At 40.4% G+C, this 16,918-nt stretch overlaps 2 protein-coding genes across 2 annotated transcripts; one reads left to right on the top strand and one right to left on the bottom strand.

Annotated features, from left to right (window-relative positions):
* Window positions 1–107: 107 nt before the first annotated feature.
* Window positions 108–1,194, top strand: LOC146555048 (protein NCBP2AS2-like). Its single transcript, XM_085251038.1, has 2 exons — window positions 108–221; window positions 318–1,194. The coding sequence occupies exon 2, from the start codon at window positions 368–370 to the stop codon at window positions 671–673; it is 306 nt and encodes a 101-aa protein (XP_085107164.1). The 5' UTR covers window positions 108–221; window positions 318–367; the 3' UTR covers window positions 674–1,194.
* A 2,885-nt stretch (window positions 1,195–4,079) lies between these two features.
* Window positions 4,080–16,414, bottom strand: meltf (melanotransferrin). The gene is made up of 16 exons (XM_085251036.1): window positions 16,161–16,414; window positions 15,385–15,539; window positions 14,881–14,980; window positions 12,076–12,258; window positions 10,939–11,092; window positions 10,759–10,826; window positions 10,457–10,641; window positions 9,083–9,248; window positions 8,835–8,986; window positions 8,254–8,350; window positions 7,962–8,156; window positions 7,463–7,616; window positions 6,919–6,986; window positions 6,631–6,791; window positions 6,248–6,440; window positions 4,080–5,809 (listed from the first exon to the last, which is right to left on the bottom strand). The coding sequence occupies exons 1-16, from the start codon at window positions 16,201–16,203 to the stop codon at window positions 5,742–5,744; spliced, it is 2,142 nt and encodes a 713-aa protein (XP_085107162.1). The 5' UTR covers window positions 16,204–16,414; the 3' UTR covers window positions 4,080–5,741.
* Window positions 16,415–16,918: the final 504 nt, after the last annotated feature.

Here is a 16,918-nt window from a genome sequence, read left to right as displayed (position 1 = left end):
AGTTCACATATGGCAAACTGTTTAAACTGCTTTCAGTTCTGTGAAATGCAATTAATTGAATTTTAATGGAAACATTTTAAATCCAAGAAAACAGTCGTTTGATGATCCTGTTTCTTTAAGAAACACTGAACGACGAGCTCGAAACCGACTTTAGCCTCATCCCTCCCACAGTCTGCGTTACGTCACCCACTGTCACTCAGCGGTCACCTGCTTCAGCTGAGGTACGTACGTCTAGTTCTCTCTGTGTACTTAAACTTGCATCTCCACGTACTCGACACTTCGAGGGTCAATAATGGGTTTGTATGTGGGCTTTACAGGGCTGAAACCCACGGGGAGAACACGGAGAAGCTAACAGCCAGTTGCCACAATGCTCGCTCGCCTGTTAGCGTCGCTCGTCAACAACCTTCACGTCGTTGAGAAGTTGGCGGAGTCTCGACCGATTCGCAGGGCGGCTCAGATCACAGCTTACGCTATCACCAAGGCTCAGATAGCCGGACGGGACGCCTCGGACCGGGCCTTGCGCTCCCAGACGCTACGGCAGGTCCGGGACGAGGCCAGCAAAGTGCCCGGGGATCTGGGAGAGATCAGTGGCCGCCTCAAGAGAGTCAGAGACACGTTTGTGAATGAGGTGAAGTCAGGCTGGAAGGACGGATCCAGGCAGGTGAAGAAGTGAAGAAGACAAGCTGGTTGTGGGATGTGACCGAAACGCTGCTGCTTGAACTAAATAGAACTATTGTGTGAGCACATTGTGTCAGCATGGGACAGAGACGGCGTGCTGGTGAACCATCACCATCAGGGTGCGCTCAGGTGGTCGGTAATGTCTGTACTTGCAATCTGCAAGGTCAGTTTATAACAAACTGTGGTTAGAAAAATCAATGTCTTTTTAAACTTCTGAAAACACGTGGGAGCTTGAAGTGTGCTCTTTACCTCCCACAAACTTCTGATGGTGACGTGGACGCTGTGTTTAAGTAAAACATTTTGTTTAGAAGATTTAGATTGGCTTCTGATGAGGTCTTCTTGACATTCATCCCTTGTAGCGAACTGTGCAATCATTTGTCCGTAACACATCATCCTGCCAAAGAGCCTTTTCTGGCTCTGTGTTTCTAGAATAAAAAAGTATTCATATTAAGTGAGATGTGCTGTGTAAAAAGACCTTTTAGATGTGACTCAATCAATAAATATTATAATTCAAAACTGCTGATAGTCTGCACCTAAATCCCATCTTGATTGTATTAAACTGCTGTGGTGTACAGAGACGCAATTACAAATATGTGCAATTGCCCAGAAACTTTATACCTCACAATTAGAGCTGGGCGATAGAACGATAACGATATGTATCGCGATATAACTTATACTCGATAGAGAAATTAAGCTATCGCGATAGACCTCGCCGCTCTTGTCCTCTTAAAATAAAAAAAAATAAAAAAAGGTCAGCCAATCCAAACTAAGTAGCGCAGAGCCGAACCAATCACAGCCGCAGCGTCACGTCGCGTGACTTGTTATGTACAGCACAAGTGCCAAGCCGCACGTGTGTTTGTTTGGGAAGCAGCCAGCGGGTAATGGAGGAAATGAGTGTGCCGACTAGAAAAATCAACCGAGCGTGACCGAAGAGAAAACAGATAATGGTTCCAATGCCGGAGAGATTGTCGAACGGAAGAGCCATAGAAGTTCCGTAGTGTGAAGGTATTTCGGCTATTTCAAGTCTGACAAAAAACAAGAGTAGCGTGCACTGTAAATTGTGCCGAAAGCAAGTCTGGAAATACAATAAACTGGTGCATGCGTCACACTGTGCGCCACGTTATTGTTTCGGTGAAATTAATTTCTACAATACTGTTACTGTTAATTCTACTCTCTGCAGTGTTTAAATGCTTACATATACACACAGTTACTGTCCCTCCACACATACGACTCGGTTCTGCTTCTATGCCGCAGCTTTGTTTACTTTTTCCCACCGAGGCTTCTAGACTTCTGATTGGCCAACATTTCTGCACGGTTAGGAATCTAGCGCCACCTGCTGCTTTGGCATGTTCATAGCAGCGTTTTCCTTCATTTCTGCCTTTATGTGTGGACGGGATTATTTTTTAAAACGAAAACGGAAAATCTCCGTTTTCAAAAATACCCGTGTACGTGTGGACGTAGCCTCAGTCTCTGACTGGAAGCGCTAATTCGTCATTCGGCTTTTGTCAGACTAAAGTAACTGTTAAAACTGTTTGAAAAGCTCAGCTATACAACAAGGAGAGATTGAGAATTTCCTTTTAGTTCTCAGTTTATTTGATATTGACAAAAGTTAGTCAGTTTTGTCTGTTCTTCTGTAAAACAAACTAAGATTTATTTTTAGAATTAATATTTTGTTTCTAAGTGGAATTGACAATTTAGTCTGTTTCGTTTGTTCTATTTTGAAACTTAAACGCTTTAGCGACTGCCTTTTGTGTAGTTTGCAATATTTGCCTTTATTTATCTGAAAAAGTCTCATGTTCCTTAAGTACATCTACCCTGTTGAACTTATTATGGGAAATAAATATTTAAATAAAAACAAGCTGCTGATTATTTCACATTTTACTTGTGAGCAACGGCACATTTAAATCTTACAAATATAGTTATTTGGCTGATATCGTGATAGATATCGTTATCGCCTGAAATGAAAAAAACATATCGTGATATGAAAAAATCTCATATCGCCCAGCTCTACTCACAATCAATGGGTGAGTTTTACAGTAGGAATCTGGTCATATCAGGGAAAGCACACTTGCTACCAAATGAAAATAACTTCTTAGTAAAGGAACACTTTTTAATTGGTGTACAGCATTAGTTGATTAAACTTCAGGGATATTGATTTGGTCAGTTTAGTAGCAGAAGGGTTTTATAGTTTCAGCTACCTTGGTGTCAATGAAATAGTCTTATTGCTGCCCCTCTAATTATCCCCCAAAGAGTAGGAATTTTACAGGTGGAGGCCACTGACATTGTTTCCCCTTTTTGTTTTATTTTTTTTTTCTTTCACTAGTTTTACATTTAGCTGCTACTGGTAGCATGAGGCAGAAGTTGTCCATTGGATTGAGATCTGATGACTGTGGAGCTCATTTGAGTATAGTGACCTCACCATCACGTTCAACAAACCAGTTTGAGGTGATCTGATCTTTGTGACATGGTCTTTGATCCTGCTGGAAGCAGCCATCAGAAGATGCAGTCAGTAACAATTCTCAGGTAGGCTGTGGCATTTAAGCAATGGTCAGTTTGTCCTAAAGGGCCCAAAGTGTAAAAAGACCCCCCCCCCCCCCCACACACACACACACACACACACACACAAAACTCCAATATCGTTCCGCCACCATCACCCTGAACCTTTGATATAAGGGCAGGAAGGATCCATAATTTCATATTGTTTATACCAAATTTGGACCCTGTCGTCTGAATGTCACAGCAGATTTTTGGACTCACCAGACCAGGCATTGTTTTCTAATTGATTATTGTGTTTGTTTGTTTTTTTTGGAGGGGGGGGGGGGTTTGTCCTGATCTCAGTGGACAGGAGGGGCACCCAATTTGGTTTTCTGCTGGCATAGCCCACCTGCTTCAAAGTTTGATGTGTAATCTGTTTAGAGATGCTCTGCTGCAAATGTTGGTTGTAAAAAGTAGTTATTTTCTTTCTGCTCCCTTCCATCAGCCTGAAGAATTATTGTCCCCTGAATAATAAAAATATTTTTACCCAGAGAACTGCTGCCAACTGGATACTTTTAGATCATTCTCTCTATATTCTAGAAATAGTTGTGTGGAAAACTCTCAGCAGATCAGCAGCCTCTAAAGACTCAGACCAGCCCGTCTGGCACCAAAAAGTCACTTAAATCAACTTTCTTCCCAAATCTGATGCTCAGTTTAAACCTGAACAGGTCACCTCCCTCATGTTTAATTGCACTGAGTTACGGTGATGTGATTAGTCGGTTAGATATTTGTGTTTAACAGTGTTGAACAGTTGTGCCTAATAAAGTGGCCACAAAAAAGATCCTCATGGAGAGAGAATTTGAAACACCTACAGAAAAGTGAAAAAAAAAAAAACACTGGACAATTTTAAAGAAGGCTCTACAGAGTGCATTTTGCAGTAAAGAGCTTTATTTCATTAGAAAGAGCTTTATTTAGAAATACTTGTGCAGACACACTGGCCTGGCAACTAAATATTAGTCACATGTTCCATCATTTCACATAGAAATACATGTCTTATCCACAGAAAGAGAAGGCATTGGTTTCTGACAACATGAGTCAGTACATATACACTGATATGGCACCTGAACTTCATATAAAAATAAATCTCTTAACATAGGAAAAATTCACATCCAATCAGCATGTTAACAACAGGAAATAGCATCAAGCAGCAGCAGCAGCAGCAGCATCCAACAGGTACAGTGAATCTGAGCAAAAACAGTCATTGTTAAAGAGAGAGTAAGTGAGCTGTTTGGGTTGGAAGACATGCGATCACACTCTGGAATGATTAAAGGAAAATCAAACCCCTTCCTAACCAGACTAGACCTACAAAAATTGAAATTAAACAATTTTTTCAAGGTTTTAAAGTCCAAATGACCCAAACAAGTCTTGCACCAACACTCCTCTGTCACTTCAACCATCCAGAAAAACAAATTCGCATTCACCCTCCGACACAAACCACAGGGTGTCTCCTTCATGTTCTCCCCAAAGTTGTTGGAACCTGACAGGTTGTGCTGGTTTTATTCACTCCATCTGTGAAAAAACGGATAAACTGCAAAATGTGCAGAAAATGGCTGGATGGTGGAACATGTATTGTCTGCTGACACTGCTGTTCCCGATCAAATGCATCAGATTACAATCAATAATGAGAAAAAAACAGATTTCACTGCACTGGTGCAGGCTTGATCGCATCATTTAAGGACTTAAAATTTAAACATTTGAGGAGTATACATGAAGCAGACAGCCTACGGACGCACATGGAGTTGCTTGTCATTACACATTCGCAGCACAGCTCTGTGTGCAGGTCACACTAGTCCATTTTCACTGATATGGTATTAGCTTACAGTAGAAACAGCCTGGAGCAAGAAAAAGGCTGTGCTCGTATGCAGTATTTACAGTGCAAGTGGCAGCAAAGCAGCAATCTGACTTGTGGACTCACAGGAAACCTTGGGAAACTAAAAAGCCGGTGTGAATCCAGTTATAACTGGCTAGGTCAGGACAGTTTTAAATCTTTAACGGCTCACACGTGAGCTTAAAAGTCAGACTGCGCTTTCTTTGCAAAGCCAGATTTGGAGAGACGGTGCTGCATTACCCACTTACAGTAACAGATGGCAGCACATGCACTGATATGGCAGCTCACCTTTAGTAAACAAAGCGGCAGCAGCACGTTCCCCTATTTGGCTGACAGTCGACTGGTAGCTTACTCATACCTCTGCCACAAAAACAGGAAGCGTTGTGCATCAGCACTACTACATCTCACATCCGAAGGCAGCTCCGACATGCTGTCCTCTCGTGTGTTTAATTAACATACAATCAGGCAAATACAGAAAGGCAAAGGGCTCCCAGGGCAGTGAATGCATTTATGGTGGCGGGGGTTGAGTGGACAGCAATCAGAAGAATTAAAGCCTGGACATTAATGTGGTGAAAAGAGGTGAATGAAAAAAAAAGGAAAAGAAGTGACAGTTGTGTCTCAGAAAGGAGAGCATACAGAAAAACGAAAAAGGGGAAAGGAGTGGGGAAAAGAGTAGCCGTGTAGGCCTGTCATGCTGTCGTTACATCCAGTAGTTGGTCAGCATGAAGCTGAACAAGGCAGTTGGCAGCAGCCACACAGAGGACGCCACTGGAAAAGGAGAGAGATCAAGAAATATTAGCGAGGCTGTACATGAGACTTATTTTTATGTTAATGAAGCAATCCCCGAGACAGATGGCCGGCTTTTAGTCAAATTTAAGTTGGAACAAGTTTTCTTCAACTCTAGATCTCCATTGTCTTCAATCTGTTTATTTTTGTCCATCAGTGGAACTTTTTGTATCAGATACAAAGCACGCATTTTTTTATTCCTTGCAAACTTTAAGACAGAAATTTAGGACAACTGCACTCTGGCATTTCAACTTAAAGAGGCTGCTGCATTGTTTCATTTCATTTTCCATCATCTGTCTTAAACTCTTGTGTGAGCATGCCATACTTCTACTAGTTTCCCCATTTCCAGTCTTTATGTTACACTAGGCTAGTGCCTGGAGCTTCAGACTTGACATACATAGGTTAGCATGTTGGCTTTACCTGCATTCGATGAGCTGCACTCCAAGTCAACCAGCGAGTCCAAGTAGACCTGGCCCAGCCACTCCTGGTAGGTCTTTCTGTCAGCAACACCCACGAGACGCACAGTGGAGTCTTTGAAAATAAGATCTGTACCTTTGTACACCTGTGAGTCAAACATCTTGAAAGCAGTACCTGTGTCACTGCCAAAATATGTCTGCAAAGAAACACATGGATATAAAAATTTCATGGGAAAATCATGCTTGACAGAGTAATTCATGCTTTTGGATGCCCAGTTTGAATTCTCAGACCTCAGAGCATCCTTGAACATACTGCCAAAAATCCCCAAACTCTTATTCTGAAGGATCTCTGACTCTCACAAAGAACATTCAGATGAACAGCGTTACCTGTGCTTGGTCCAAAAGTCCATAGATAGCATGGATGTTCATGTCTGGGCGTACCATTACAGCGTGGGAAGGGACTCTGCCCAGGTTGCAGTATTTATAATGCGTTACCTCGGCTTTACCTTCAGACTGACAGAGCAGCTGGAAATCTGAAGGCAGCAGACCTACACAACACAATTCAGATGACTGACTTTAATGTAAACATGTTTTTTTTGTTTGTTTTTTTTATTCTCCCTAAAATAGGAGACGTTTAAAGGTGAGCATCTCAAAGTCCGGTGTTACTCGTCTTACCGTCAGTGTTTTCGAGGACAGTAGAATGCTTGACGAACGCCACGTCTCCCTCTCCTTTTGCCACACACCTGAAACGACCGGATAAACAAACACATGCAAGTGTTGCGTGAGTGCATTAATCTTCAATAGAATTAATAATTTATAATTTGGAGGAGCTGTGGCATGTTTCCCATATACACAAATATATCAGAAATGCTTCTGTGATTTGGATCTGTATGAAATTTCCACTGCTGAAAATTGAAAGGTAAAGACCTTCCAATAACCTGACAACCACCTATATGCAAGCACTTGGCGACAGTGTTCCCACAATCTCCTTTAAACAGGACAAAACCTTGTTTCTGCTATATTAGAAAATATTTTAACAACATCCTCTTAAATTATTTGATACACTGTCAGGGCAAAATATTGCTCAAAGCTGCTTTAACAAACGCTGACTTAAAGAAATGCAGTGTTTGTACAGAAGAGGGTAAAAAATGTCTTCCTTCAGTGAATGAATCCAGATTTCCTGATGCGGTGCAGTGGGCTTGGGGTGGGTTTTTAGTACCTGAAGGCGCCGTCGTAGCCATCATAAAGATCTTTTCCTTTCTCGCATTTGTTCTGTCCTGATTCGTCTCCCACACAGAGTTCACACAGGCTGCTGGGGAAACCGGCTTGATTCGCACCTGGTACACAGCACTTTTCAAAGAAGTCTCCAACAGCTAAGCATCATGGGAAACATAAAATGCAAATTTAGAGACTGCCCTGACAATTTAGGCTCTATCTGAGGTAAAAGAAAGAGCAACAGCAGTGTTTGATCATTCCACTGGTGTTACAGTTTGACCATAAATGTGCCTCAAATTTAAAAAACGTAATCAGGGTTGTAATGAACTGGAGAAACTAAAAATAACACAGTTTTATTACAGCCTCTGCTATCAAAGCTCACAGTTTTCTATATTTGCCTCCTGACCACATCAGCTCATACTTCTACCACACACACACACACACACACACACACACACACACACACACACACACACACACACACACACACACACCAAACTGACCTTGGGGTATCTGACATTGTTGTGGGCTGATCAGACCTCTCTCCATCAGAACTGCTACGGGAATGTTCCAGCCAGCTGTGCGGCCATATCCGGTGTGACAGGAGCGACGGCCACGCAGGTCGTCTAGGTTACGAATGTCAGAACTGCTCTTTTTCACCACTGCAACTGCGTAGTATGAGGAACCATCATGGTCGTCTGGAGAAAGAAAAGAAAAAAACCCCACCTGCATGATTGCTTCTCGTCTGTGAAACCAGACCACTGTGACTGTATTTTGGAGTCTCTGTGTTTTTACCTGTGTAGCTCTCGCCAGTAGCTGGGACCAAGCCATAGTCTTTGCCTGCAGTGTAGATATAACCTCCATCCAGAGTGATGGCGTCGGCATCATTGTTCTATAAACACATGACAAGGAAACGCTGGAGTAAAGATACCAGAACTGCTAGAATAAAGCATTTTTTATATCATTTCTACAAAAGTATTCTGCAGGCTGATGTATAATAGCTGTCTGAGATAAGTAAGTAACATATTTACATATATTCGTAAGTGCATGCTAGTTGTGAGGTAACAAGACAATATACATGTGACTATTATGTATCCTTAATATAGCAGTTTTGCCCCAAAAGGCAAAACTGCTGTGGGCTGTAGAACAGGGGTGGGTTTGCTGTCTACTGTGGGCCCACACAGTCATGTTTGCTATTTCAGTAAAGCTAAATGTTAGGCAATATCTCTGTGAAGGTTTTCAGTCAGGCAATATCATTTTATGCAGTAGGTAAATGCAACACTTGCATTACGTGACGTGTTTGTAGGGAACTGAATGCAATGATCTGAGTTATTGTCGTTTTAGGGACTAAGAACCAGTAGGGAGATTTCTGTTACCTTGATTTTCTTCATACAGTCAGTCACAGAGTCCCCGTAGACACAGTTAATGTTTGGAGTTAGCCCTTTACTCTGGAAGGCCACGCTCATGTCAGCACATTTCTGCTGCTCACCGCTGGATATCACACACCACCGCAGGGCATTTGGGATATCTGACATGGGAGGTAGTTGTAGGTTGTAAAGACAGTTAAATAGGTTTTAAAGCAAGTTAAGGAATGATCCGAAGTGTTTAATAAAAGATTGTTCACCTTTGGGATCACAGTCCATGGCCTTCAAAGCATTATGGTACCTATTACCCATCCACTTCTTGGGTTCATCTGAGTTAGCTGCCTTAAAGGTGGTGGCGAGATTAGAGAAAAGCACAGTTCCGTCTCCATAATCCGCCGATGAAAACATGGGGAAGTTTGACTTTTGCTGCAAACAGGAGGTCAATGTCAATTAACACTGGAGTACTATGACTAGAGTGTTATTCAAATAAAACATGGAAGGCATTATCACATGTAAAGGTTAAGATGGTTAAATCCTGCCATATCTTAAAATACTTTTACACTTTATTCCAAACTTGACAACTTGAAAGCCAAGTGGTAACCATATGTTCACATGTATATAAACCATATGCCAGTGTTTCTAAGCTATTATTTCAGTTGGCCTCTAACACAGACTTGAGTGAAGTCTTACATTTTCAGCTCACAGCCAACCTCCAGTTTGAACTCTTAACTACACTAACACACCCACACACTCTATATGCAATAAGAAATGTAAGCAATCTCACACCAAGGCTAAACTGGTGACTATTGTGGAGTTTTATTAATATCACAGAGCTTTTGCCATTACTCGTGCTTTTAGCACTGAAGCTGGTAATTTGCTGTCAGTAGCATAAGTACAGTTAAACCGAGGTGCTTCAGATGGTCGAAGAACACACTCTTCCAAAATTATTATTGGAGATTGATTCAGGCTTAACTAGCCATCTGTACAACTGACAAGCACGTAACCAGACAGTAAGTGGAACATATGGCAGCACAGCACAGGTTTAATTGATTTTCAATTCTAATCTCACCTTTGAGAGACACAAACAAGGTCACCCAGGCTTGCTACTACCTCCGGAGGAATATTGTAATTTTAGGTATGTGTACATAAATGTGTACATAAATGTGTGTGTTTATTTGAATATATGATGTTTAATTCCATCTTTTTCTTTTAGGAGTTGCTATTAATATTAATTTTAAGTTGTTCACATTTGAATCACACCTTCAAATTTTAGTGAAGATTTTTAATTGACTTAAAATGTTTGGACAGCAGAACCTTGTAACACTAGTTTTGAAAAGTGCAAATACAATTTAATATTATTATTATTAGTAGTAGTAGTATTCAACCGATTATAAAATCAAATAGGTTCAGTAGCCTGAGTTTGTTTAACTTTACATTTAGTGACCATCTTTAATAATGATATTAATGTTTTTTTGTTTACATTTTTTTTTGTAATGGTTATTCATACTGTGTAGGTGGGGGGGGGAAAGGCTCTGACTTTCACAATGCAGAAAAATAACCCCTTGGCTTACTGAGGTGCTACTGATGTGCCATTAATGTCTGAATGTTCCTAAGGAGGGTTTGTTTGGACCTACCAGGCCTTCCATCAGCATGTTAAACACCACAGAGGGACTGATGTCATTTCTGACCACAACACCACGAGATGGGACAGGGACCAGGTTGCACCGGCTCCACTGAGTAACAGGAGCTCTAGTGCCATCAGGACACAGCAGTTCATAGTCTGAGGACTTCAGATCTTTTGCCCAGGTTGGACCACGACCTGGTGAAGAAGCACCTGGTTAAGTTACATCCTGAATGATAAAACCGGCTTAGTAGGAAACTAATTACTATAATAACCAACTAATGTCTGTCTACCCTTCACTAACTATGACTTTACCGTCAGTGTTCTCCCCTACAGTTGTGTCTTTGATGAAGGCCACATCTCCAGCACCTTCAGCCAAACACCTACAGAGACCAAGATTGTTGTGAAATAGAAACAAATTAACAGATATACTGGACTCATACCTAACTGTGTATCTTCTGTGTAAGAGTGTAATGAGTGTGAATGTGGGTTTACCTGAAAGCTCCTTCGTAGCTGTAGTACCTCTCATTGCTGCTCATCTCACATTTGTGCTGCCCACTTTCATCTCCTATGCACAGCTGACATAGAGACTGGGGCTCACCTTGGGTAGCTCCAGGGATACAACTGGCATTGAAGAAATTTGCAACACCTAATATGCAAACACACACACATGCAACGAAATGTTACTGTGACATGCAACCGGTGTATTACATTATTCTGTAAGAATATGTATTTTGAGAAGTGTGTAAAGTTTACTTTGAATGTTCAGCAGGCAATCTCAGTTAGTTTTATTAGCATTATCATTTTAATATTTTTCCTGTAGAGTTCATACACCGAAGTACCAAAATAAACACTGTGTGCTGTCGGTCCTGCTTGCTGCACAACAACATTCAATATTTAGTATTTACTGCTGTTTATACTTAGCTAGATTAATGCGATGGTGTTGTGTTTAGTATGTTGCTCTGGTTTTTTTTTTTTTGCTTGTTTTCTCTTCTTTTTCTCTCAACAGGTGATCCAGGAGATTTTTCTTTTTTCTCTTTTTAAGTGCCCTTTCTCACTGTCCCTGTTATCCTTTTTATCGTTAACTCGGTTTTCCTCGGTCTTTTCACGTGTGTTATGAATATCTCTTTTTTTTTCGGTACCGGTACTAGTTTTATTTTGTTGTATTTATCCGCGACACCTTAAATGCCGGTCCGTGAAAATATTGTCGGGCATAAACCGGTCTGTGGCGCAAAAAAGGTTGGGGACCGCTGATTTATACAACCATTTGGAGGCTTTTACTTTAAAAACACACATCACTATGTTAATCATGATAACCTTCCTATGCGGGTATTTTTTTACTGCAGGTTCAACTTCCAGTTAAAATGACACAATGTTCCTTTAGTGTATATATAAATATATATATTCGCTATCATCTGATCATTTATTAATAAGTTCTATGTAGCTGTGAAAATAATTGTAGGCTGTGTTGTCCTGGTCACTTCGTCTTGTACCTCCGTACTCACCTGTTCAAGATTACTCCATAAAACAAACTTAACTCATGTTATTCTCTGCTAGCTGTACTGTGTTCCTGTCATGTTGTATTCTGTCTAAAATGACTAAATATTCAAAACTCAAACATGTCATTCATACCCTGTGGGATGTTGCAGCCCATCACGGACATGTAGCCTTGGTCTATCAAGTACCCTATGGGCATGTTCCACCCAGCAGTGCGACCTATCCCGGTGTGGCAGCTCTTCTTTCCTGCCAGGTTGTGGATATTGATGCCAGAGTTTTTTTTCATCACTACAGCAACTGCATGGTAGGTGGTGACAGCTGAAGCAAAAAAGCACAGGTATTAGCAACCGCTGTATGAGACTGATAAATCTAGACCCACAAATGGTGTCTGACATGTTGACACTGAAGAGACCAAAAGATATCTGGGATCAAAGTATAGTTTACCACATCAGTTTTGAAATATCCCACATGTACAATTATTGTTGGGATTAACAGCAGTCATAATGTAACACACTTATCCTAGGTAAACATAATGGCTGACTTGGTCATTTGCTATCTCTATGAAACACTGTGCATTAATGTTAGTAGAGATAAGCCAGAAGATATAAACTCAATAGAAAGACATGATATAAAGAGCAAATGAGATATATTCTCCGCTGAGTTCAGAAGATCATCCTTTTTGAAGAGTCATAAAAGCTTAAAATGTCATAAAAGCTTCAAGAGTGACAAAAGATGAGTTTTACTATGTAATAATAGTAAAACCTTTACATATGAATAAAACATTATTCATATGTAATGCTGTTTATTTAGGCCTATGTGCTTGCTTTTTATGAGAAATCAAGCTACTCTTGTTTCATTAGCAACAAATTAACTAACCCTTACAAACTGAGCCAAAACTCAGAAATAGTGTGAGAAACTCTAAAAACACCATTACTGCTTCTGCGGGAATTAAGAGGGTGAGTAGCAGCCAGGTGTTCCTTATCAAATACATTCGATTAATTGATCATCAGTAAGTGTGAGCATCTCTATAAAAGCATCAGTTTTGACACAATTTTCCCAACTGTGGGTACCCCAGCAAATTCTCCCCAGAATGTGTGATGCTCAGACGAACTGCAAAAACAACACACTCTCACTCCCAAAGCGTAACATTTTACAGTACATGACAAATCCTCGATATATTACTCTTCCGGGCACCCAACACGTCCCTAGGTTACAAGATCTTAAAAATGAGGAAACATGAGAATCGTTTGGAATGAATCCACACATGTACTTTTGTTATACTTAAATCGCTTTGGAAAACACTATCCAACGTCATTAAAGTGCTGGTTAACCTTAGGGATAAGGTTGGGGTTAGGGCTTGAATACATGGTTGGAGTGTCATTCTACTGGATTTCATCCTTAACCTGTCGCATAGCATAAGAACGTGGAGGGTCACCTTTCACGTCCCTCAGGAACTTGACAAATGGTCATTATATTACGCCTCAGGAGTGATCACGCGCTGGCAGGCCTCAGTTGCCATGTTAATTTCAGAAGTTCATTAGAATTAGCACAATTAGAAAAAGACTAAACAAGTACAGATTGTTTGAAGGGTTGCCAGGAGAAAACCTCTTTCCTCTAAAAAAGAATAAGGCACAGCTTAGGATTTGCAAAGCTGCATCTGAACAAAATCACAAGGCTTCTGGATCAGTGTCCTTTAGACAGACAAGACCAACCTGGAGATGTTTGGCCATAACGTACACAATATTTGTCAAATACTGCAGGGCGCAGTACGCCGTTCAGACCTATTGCAGTCATGGAATCGGCCATATACCATGGACAGTGATCTGTGCCTTAGCAGCAAATTTACAACAGAATGTCTGAAAAAGTGATCAAGGTGTGGCAAAGGCCCATTCAAAGTCCAAACCTCAGCCTGATTGAAATGCTCTGTCACGACCTTAAGAGAGCTGTGTACAAATTAATGAGTGCAAATCTCAATTATCTGAAGTAGCTCTGGAAAAGGGAGTGGACCGAAATTCTCCCCAGTGATGTGAGAGCCTGATAAAGTTATACAGAAAGTGATTATGTTCAGTTGTTGCTGCTAAACGTGGTTCACTGAATCATGGGGTGTACTGCATTTTAGGTTCGTTTTTTTTTTATTAATTAATTAATTAATTTATTTATTTAATACCAAGGTGCAATATCTACTTGTCATATTGTGAATAGATAACCTCACTAGTCTCCTGACTGGTCCGTTTACAGCATCCTGCCATACAACTGCATTTGTCCCTAACCATCGGGAACCCTCGCGTTAACATTTATCAAGTTGAAAAAGTTAGCGTTCATCCTCCAGCTTCACTGTGCTAATGCGTTTATACTATGCTAACCATAGCTCTGTTGCTAGCCACCACATAGCACATCATTATATACCCGCTAGTCCAACTTTAATAACCCTACAAATGTCACTGCTGTTTAGTTTTGTCTTCATTTATGTTGGAAGTGACAGCAAAGCTGTAGGTTTAAAATTTTCAGAAATCCCTCAATCAGAAAATAGTATATTATTTAATCTTAAAATGTTTTTGGAGACTTCCTGTATACCACTAGAGGGAGCCCACGTACCACCAGTGGTACGTGTACCACAGTTTGAGAACCACTGCATTAGAGGTTGTATTTAAATGTTCCAATATGTAAAACCTTAAAACTGAAACAGGGTGTCTTTTGTTTTCATTGTTTTGTTAGTTGATTGTAGTCTGTCTATGGCCAAAGAAACAGTTGTTAGAATATTTATTTTATTTATTTAGACATTTCTAGTTATTCTGTATTATTTAAACAAGCATGCAGTGATCGAAGGCCTTTTTTAAAAACTTTGTCATGTTCCTGTACTTATGCTGCGCTCAGCTAAGCTAAGAACCCGCTAGCTTCATCACTTCTCCTTAATTGTAATTCACTGATTTGGGGTCTTACAGCCAGCCTGTGATTCACTGCCAGCCATCTTAAACGAAGCTGTTTTCCCCAAGTTGTAGATGTCTTTGGCAGACATGGACAGGGCATCAGCTTCCTTTCTCTGCAGACAAAAATATTAATGATAGTGAAACACAGGACATAGGGCGTCAGCAGTAATGGATGACTCATTAACTCAAACATTGCAAAGATGATAACTAATGAAGAAATATTTGAAACAACAACAAGTCTTTACCAATGAAGGTTTTAAAATAAACATGAAGCTCCCAGTCTGTGGTTGTCATAAAAAAAGAAACACAAAGTGTGCATTGTGCTGATAACAGATCACCAAGTTATTGGTTCATGGTTTATGTTGTTATCTGAAGTCTGACTGTACTTTATGGTACTCGGAGCATTTAATCAACTTTAATGGGTCCTTGTTGGTCCCACATGACTGTAATAAACAATCTTCAAATTTTCTGGGTCCAAGGAAGCTTCAAGTTTGATTTCCTACCAGTTCAATCTTACCTGTAGTTTCTGACCGCAGTCCTCCACTGACGCTGCATTGACGCAGCTGAGGGAAGGACGGATGGAGGCTGCGCTGAAAGCCTGAGACATGGCCTGACATTTCCTCTGCTCGTTCTGTGAGATGGTGCACCATTTGATTGTGCTTTGGCCAAACACTGAGGGAGAGACAGAGGGAGTTATTCTGGCATTAAATTGTTACACCACCTGATTTACAAAAATTACATTCTGCTTCAGCACTGCTATTCCTAACATGGGAGCTGGGATCTAAAAAGGGTTGCAAAATAATTTACTAAATGGGAAAGGAAGCATATTTTTACTGCACACACGACATTCATTTTCTCAGATATTTTTCTCTGTGGTACAGCAATAAGGACTGAACAGTGTTATTCCTCCAGAATAGGGGATTATTCATAGAAATAGCTTCACTTTTATTGGTCATCAGTTAGTAAAGATGTAACCAGAAATAACTGTAATAATACAAAAGGCACCAGTACAAGGTAAATGTCCTACTTTTTAAACCTTTTGTAAGTAACGTTGTTGTGCACAGTTTGTCATTATGGTTTCTTAATCATTTTTGGTTAATTTTTTTTTTTTGCCAAATTATTTAAATCTTAAGAGTCTTAAGAATATTCAAATCTAAAAGTAAAATTTTTTTTCTGTACATGGACACTCAATAAGATCCAACACAGGATCAAAGATCTTTCATATAAAAGAAAAACGGTTGCACTTTCCTTCATACATTTACAGCATATTTAGCTTTAAAAAGCCAGTCTTACCAGTATGTAGTATTAGCAGTAGTGTTCCAACTGTCCTCCACATGGCCACAGCCTTGTTCTTGTTTTCGCTCTGCTGGATGAAATAACCTCCTTTCTCCTCTCCTCTGCTTTATAAAGTGACTTCTGAGTCAAAGTCCTCCTTCAATCTCCAAGGCTCAGCTTAAAGTCCACATGCAAAGCTTGTATAAGGCTGTATTTTCCACTGTTTTACAACTATAATAGTGTCTTGCAGGGATTCAAAGAAGATATTAGCTCAAGTTTTTTCTAGACTTTAAGGAGTGTGCCTCCCTGGTTTACCAGGTCTGACACGTCTCTGCTGCCGCTGCCTGGCTGCAGGCCAAAGCCTGGACACAGAGGTCTTTTTTAACCCACCTCTGCTTTCCCCCTCCCTCCTCTCCTCGATCAGTGTGGTGCTTTTCCACTGATGTGCAAAAGGAAAGAAGGAATTCAGGCCAGCACATTGAGGTTGTAACTGACTCACAAAACAAGAAGTGTTTTTACCTGCTCTTACTGCTAAATTTGACATAATTTGGGGTTTTTTTTGTAACGTTCGTTTTCCATAAGTTGCAGTCAGTTCGGCCTTGTTACCACAAGGTGACCACAATGTAAGGATTACACGTAAAAGTTGGGCATTTAAAATCTCACTTAAAATTAAGAAATACACATGTCTACACAAAAGTTATTTTTACCGCAGATAAAAAAAAAAGTCTCTCTGTGATGGATTTATAGTACTATGACTTATTAATAAAGTGTTGCAG

This window comes from Mchenga conophoros, linkage group LG17 (assembly GCF_057382185.1).
Source record: "Mchenga conophoros isolate Kocher_MC1m ecotype Shallow Benthic linkage group LG17, M_conophoros_male_GT1.1, whole genome shotgun sequence".
In the NCBI taxonomy this organism is placed as follows: Eukaryota; Metazoa; Chordata; class Actinopteri; order Cichliformes; family Cichlidae; genus Mchenga; species Mchenga conophoros.
Note: the sequence above shows the minus strand (reverse complement) of the source record. Positions and strands in the feature narration are given on the sequence as shown.

Bases quoted from the DNA above. Each gene is read 5' to 3' on its own strand.
- LOC146555048 (XM_085251038.1), top strand. From the start codon at position 368: ATGCTCGCTCGCCTGTTAGCGTCGCTCGTCAACAACCTTCACGTCGTT.
- meltf (XM_085251036.1), bottom strand. From the start codon at position 16,203: ATGTGGAGGACAGTTGGAACACTACTGCTAATACTACATACTG. The intron at 14,981-15,384 runs GTAAGATTGAAC...TTTTGTCTGCAG, and splicing joins ACTGCGGTCAGAAACTACAG to AGAAAGGAAGCTGATGCCCT. The intron at 5,810-6,247 runs GTAAAGCCAACA...CTCCTTTTCCAG, and splicing joins GTGCAGCTCATCGAATGCAG to TGGCGTCCTCTGTGTGGCTG.